General features: G+C 33.4%; 1 protein-coding gene across 1 annotated transcript in view; it reads left to right on the forward strand.

The window, feature by feature from the left end:
* LOC120516105 (lysophosphatidylcholine acyltransferase 1) overlaps window positions 1–4,417 on the forward strand; it is a 167,036-nt gene extending 162,619 nt beyond the window's left edge. The window contains exon 14 of the mRNA XM_039737568.1: window positions 766–4,417. Within this exon, the coding sequence (XP_039593502.1) occupies window positions 766–953 (188 nt within the window). The 3' untranslated portion in view covers window positions 954–4,417. The remainder of the gene's footprint in view (window positions 1–765) is intronic.
* The last annotated feature ends 1,583 nt before the right edge of the window (window positions 4,418–6,000 follow it).

Below are 6,000 nucleotides of genomic sequence, written 5' to 3' on the forward strand. Positions count from 1 at the left end.
AAAAAATATTTCATATGAATGAGATTGAGAGTAAAAATATCAACAGAATTTGCTAAATAAATTCTATTAACCCCTGCAAATTTAGTTTTTTTCTTTTGTTTTTTCTTTCCTCCTGGCCACTGGACCTTACTTTATTCTTTGTTACTTAGTATTACCAAATCTTATTTTTATATTTTTCTTTCTTAATCTTAAAGCACTTTGAGCTACATAATTTGTATAAAAATGTGCCCTATAAATAAATGGTGGTGTTGTTCATGTTGTTAACAGACATCTGCTTTGTGTTTATTTGTGTATGTTATGCCAATTGCCAAACATGATGATGATATCATTTCTACCCACTGTGACTGAAATGTATGGCGATACCTTTAAATGAAAGTCTGCAGTGTGCACTTTAATCATGTCTGAATTATTTGATTTGTAATTTTAAACTGTGGAGCAGAGGGGGAAATCATGGGCAAATGTGTCTTTGTGCCAGACATTATGAAGGGTCATGGAGCACAGATTTTACACTATTAAGAGTAATATTGAGAATATAGGGAAGACTTAATGACCTCCAAGCCAGTGTTTTTTATCCTTTTTCCCATCATCATCATTACTCTGTACAGACAGTAATTAATATTTAAAGACATTATTCTTCATTAACGTACCTGATTATTGAATCCAGTGGTATGTTCTGTAGGACACTAATGGATATGATGCTTGCTTTGCCATCTGGAGATCATGTTGGTAATTTTTTAATTTCTCTCTTGTGTTCACACTTTGCAGATGATTTCAATAGCTTTGCAGAGCACCATCCTGGCTTTGCAGAGGAGTACATCTATCCAGACCAGGCAGGGTTTGAAAGTTGTGCAGAGACTCCATCAGCTTCAGTTGCTAATGGATTTTGTACAGACTTCAGCCCAGAAGATCAAGATGAAGAAGAAACAGACCCTCTAATGAAGAAATTCAACTGAACAATTGAGGAAGATTTGAAAGAAAAAAAATGCATTGTCATCTCTCCTGGTGAGAGAATATAGTTGTGGTCAAGGGTGTGCTAATGGGTTAGTCAGACATTAATGGGACTGAATTTATTTTGTGAAAAAGTTACTTCCCTTCCCCTTTAATATTTCTCCACTTTTTCAAAATTTTCTTTTTCCCATGCTTGGAAAATTATTTTTTTACCCTTGCGTACTTTTTTGAAAGTTCATTTTGTCTTCTCTCATAAAGGGTTATGTGAAGTAAAGCCAAGCACTTATTTTTTTTTTTTTAATCTGATTTTTTTTCTTGAATGGTGTAACATACCAATTTGCATGTTTATTAAAAAATCTGATGGAAAGTAAGTGATAAACCTTGTTGTGTTTAGTGTACCTTGTTAGTGACAGTGCTGTATTCTTTTAGTGACTTTTATCATTTTGGATTAAGTATAATTTTTAAGTTGAAAAAATGGGAAAGAGTGTTTGCAATGAACAGTTTTAGGCTGTTAAGAGAAGCATCTGACTGGATGGCCTTTTAGCACACATGGCAAACTGAGCACATGGTGGTTGTTATTACTGTTAATAGTGAACTGAGCAGTTAACCACAGAATGTCAGATACCCATAGCATGCAATCTGGTAAAGATGATTTGTGGGTAGTCAAAATGAGCCAGTTTAAAATGAAGCTCAGGGTGTAGAATGAAGTGAGAGAATTCATTGATAATAAGTAATCAAAAGGGCACAAAGACTCAAGAGGGACAAATAAACATTTGTCATAATGCCCAAACATGTTTTTGCATATGTATATGTGCATGTACCAGCTTTTCCAGGAAGTATCAGCTTTTTGGCTAAAACCTACTGGAAGTGGACCAAAAATATCTCTTTTATGGGTTGTATAACTGAATTATTTTTCCCAGAGCCAGGCAAAATGTGCTGGCAGTGTATATGTAAGAATTTAGTAGGTTTTATTTTTCTGCATTGCCTGGTAGATTTCTCGTTGGGTGACGCTCGTAGTGTATGCAAGTATGTGAGCTACTTTATGATGAGATTTAAAAAAATAACTCACAGACTGTGAGGTATGAAGATGTCCTGACAGCATGACATCTGTTAGTAAATTTTTGTTTCTCCATTCCTTTTGCCTTACACTTAGTTGTTTTTCAGATGTGCACACAGTCCCCGTTTTCCAAAGATTAGTGTGCCAGCTATTGGTTGCTTCTTTACTTGCCTGATAGGTTTAGTTTATAAAAAGCACTATCATGCTAAGACTTTTTTTTTAAGTGTGAAATGTTCTTTTCTTTGCTCTTGGTGTAATGAGTGTGCAACAAAAAGACAACCAAATAATCTAAGAGAAAAAAAAATAATGTATAAAATGTGAACCTGGTTTTAATTACACCAAAAATCACTTAAGAATTTAAAATAGTAGGTATTTGAGTCCTGCACCACATGTCCACTTAAAACTAAGTCTAGATCATTTATTAGAGCCTTTCTCAAAATTATGAAATGGGATGGCTTAGTGAATGGTACGTTTTATTAAAGGGGCCCAAAAAACACACACATAGTATATGTGTGTATGTGTGAATCTTGCAGATATACTCTGCATAATAGTCTGTAGTCAGGTGTTTATTTTATTTATTTATTAGTAGCCATGCCTGAGGTGTTCACCTCAAAAAGTTGGTTTATTTATCTTTCTAGATTAAAAATGTAAGTTAAATTACCAGCTGTATTTTCATTTCCGTCAGTCTTAGCAGGTGGCTACTTTAATGCTCTCTCATAGCAAACTAACAATGTACAGTAGCTACAGAAACTGTTCTAAGGCTTTTAAAACTATTTTTTTAAACTATGCAGCAGCACAGATTTAGACCATATTGAAAGTCATCTTTACAGTTTCAGGAATTTAATCATGTGAAAAATGAACATAAACACGTGGATGTGGTGGCACTTCCATAGGCAGCAGAGAGAGCATTTGTCTTTGTGTATATCAAATCCGGGCATTACAGACCCATAACACAGCTGTGCAGATTAATCATGCCAAGTATGGGTTAAAAGAATTATGTATTGTAGCTAAAAATAATTAAAGAGATTTTGAAATGATCAAAATTAGTGAATGTAGATTAATTTATAATATGAATACAGAGTAATCAGCTGATGTTGTATACTATGTCTCTTAAGAGTATGTAATTTCATCTATGTTCTTTGAACAATTTCTTGTCTCACTTTGCAGTTTCTCTGTATTCCCTGGTAACGCACATTGTGCAGATTAAACAGTGATACATAACATATTAGCGCCATTTTTACGATGATAAACTTAAAAGTCAGGTTTTCGCTCAGTAAATTATTTGTAACAGCAGAGCTGTGTATCCTGAGTGCTGCTAGCTCTCTCTTTTTCTGTTAGTTATATATATATATAATATATACCTTTAGTTTATGAAGTGTCCCCTATTTAAGTATTATTTCATCTGCTCCTCTTATTATGCACATTGGTTAATTCCAGTTTCTTCATCCTCATATCATAAAAGAACAGGTTTCTAAATAAATTACTTAAATAGTACTAAAGGTTCTCCATTTCTAATTCTGCTGCACTATACAACCGACAGGTACTTTTCAGATACTTTTACATTCCAGCATGTCTAGAGTGCAGTGCTTTTGTTTAGATTAGATTTTTTTCAGGCTTTTCACTACTACTGTCTACATATCATATGAAGTATGATCAAAAAGCTCAAGGATTTTTATAGGTACTTTTGAGGTAGAATGCCATACTAGGCAGATGTTTAAAACGAGGACTGATGTTTCCACCTTCCCTGAGACAAAGTTGTTCCAGTAGAAGTCACCAATCTCGGTGTATTCAAAAAAGGGAAAAAAGTTTTCATCAAAAATGATGCGTTTTTGATATTCACAGCCTAATTAGTTGCAAAAACGGTCACACAGTCGGCCGTATGTTTTACAAAATGTTTCTTGTTCAATATAGGGAGAATACCTAGACGGAGTTTCCTTCAATGATTGGAAAAGGTGTTTGGCCTCTGCGTCATTTGAGTGCTCCTGCACATTCCATTCTCTTCTTTAAAACAAAATTTCTCTAATATCAAACATAGCCTATGCACCTGATTTGGTCTCGTATGACCTTTTCTTAATTCCAAAAAATCCAAAATACAATTGAGCAATACAGTGCTTGATGAACTGTAGTCATTCATAATGTGAAATGTGGAGTTCAATTAACAGTTAAAAAAAATTCTAAAAATGGCAAAAACCTTGGGAAACTAGCACACCATGAAAGGGAGATTTATTTTGAAGGATTACTGCTCATATTGTTTGGACCAAATGTAGAGATTTCATGCATTATAATCCCTCCCACCTATTTCTTAATCATTCTTCTGTGATATGGTAAACCTAGTGACTTTAGATGTAAACATATTTTAGTTTAACTTTACCATGCTTCTGCCAGTTTATCACAGTCTCATGTGGAATGATTTACTTCATAAAAAATTGTTATTGGAATTGTAGTCACAGAATAAATGATACTGCATGTCTGAACCCAAAGTAAAAATAGCAAGAAGTCACATTTTACATTTAATTAAAGCAACTTTGATTGACTTTAGATGGGTCTGTTCTGCTATTTTAAATTATTTCCTCATAGTTGTTGCTGTGTTTTTTTTTTCCCCAAAAATTGAATAGGCTATGTTGTAGTACCCACTATTGGAATAGTTTGATGCAATAATAATAATTCAGTAATTCCTGTTAGATTTCATAACATTTTTCTTTATAATGCAAAGCAGAAGAATTAATACTGCCTACAGAAGACCAACCAATATTTGAAAAATACAACTTTAACAAATCAAAAATTGAAAATTAATACTTTATGTAAAGAAAAAAAAACTTATCTGGAAAATTATACCAGTTCTGTAAATTATTTGTTCTAATGGTGTACTTTTATTGCATAGTATCTTTTCTTAACTTTATTGAAAATTACGGTTAAGAGTAAAATAAAAAATAAGAAAGAAAAAGAATTACACTGTGAATTATGGGCTTCCGCCTCTGCACTAATATAGGCATTGTGAAAGTCGGCTGCTGCTTTGTTTTTTTCCTAGTAAGGTGGTGTTTGTTTTTTGTTTGTTTTTTTGTTTTTGTTTTGTTTATCATTTTTTGTTGATGTTGTCAGTTGGAGCTTCAATTGAAAATGCTGACATCATTTTAATAGACATTGCACAAATGGAAATGATTAACTTTCTTTTCCTGTTAGTTTACATCTGATAAACTTGGTGACTGTTCTTTAATGTATATCTGGCAGTTTTATATTAATGTACAATTTGTTTTCCTAAACTTTGTCCTGCAGTACCACTGTACCACAAGGCTTTCATCCCAACCGATTTATTACTTTGAGCAAATTAATGTTTTTGTTTTTCTGACTTTATCACGCCTGTCTAGAAACTTTCTATCACAGATCACTGGTTGTGGAAATGGATGGGGTTTTTTTTAAGATTACTGTTTAAGATTTTTTCTTTTCTCTAATTTCTTTCACACTGTCTGCCATTCAAACATGGGTGGTCAGCAAGAACTGGGTTTAATTACTTTAGGGTTTTGTGCAATTTAATAACTATATAAAAGTAGTTAAGGAAATAAACAGGTAATTCCAACACTTGGTTTCACTTAAGTAAGATGAATCAGTAGTATTTAATAAATGCAATGGTTGAGGTTTATATTAAAATCTCAACAAGTCAGACAGCTGCATTTTGGAGCATTCGGCAGCAGTGTCATTGGCTCCTGTTGTGGCAGTTAATTGAAGAGCATTATTTACTGCATACCAGTTTCCATATTAGACATATAAGTTCAAACAGAATGGAGTATGAAATATTATTGGGGAAATGTCAGCTAGGCAATATAAAGATCAAGTACAGTATATGGGCCCTTTACTGAATATGTAAATGCATTATACATAATATGCTCAAAGCAGCAGCAGCAACATATGCAAAGTAGGAAAAGGCCCCAGACAGGATCCCAGTCCATTGCTGGGCACACTAAAGCTCTTACTGAACCACAAGTTCAGTCATTCTGCAA

Source organism: Polypterus senegalus, chromosome 15 (genome assembly GCF_016835505.1).
Source record: "Polypterus senegalus isolate Bchr_013 chromosome 15, ASM1683550v1, whole genome shotgun sequence".
Classification (NCBI taxonomy): Eukaryota; Metazoa; Chordata; class Cladistia; order Polypteriformes; family Polypteridae; genus Polypterus; species Polypterus senegalus.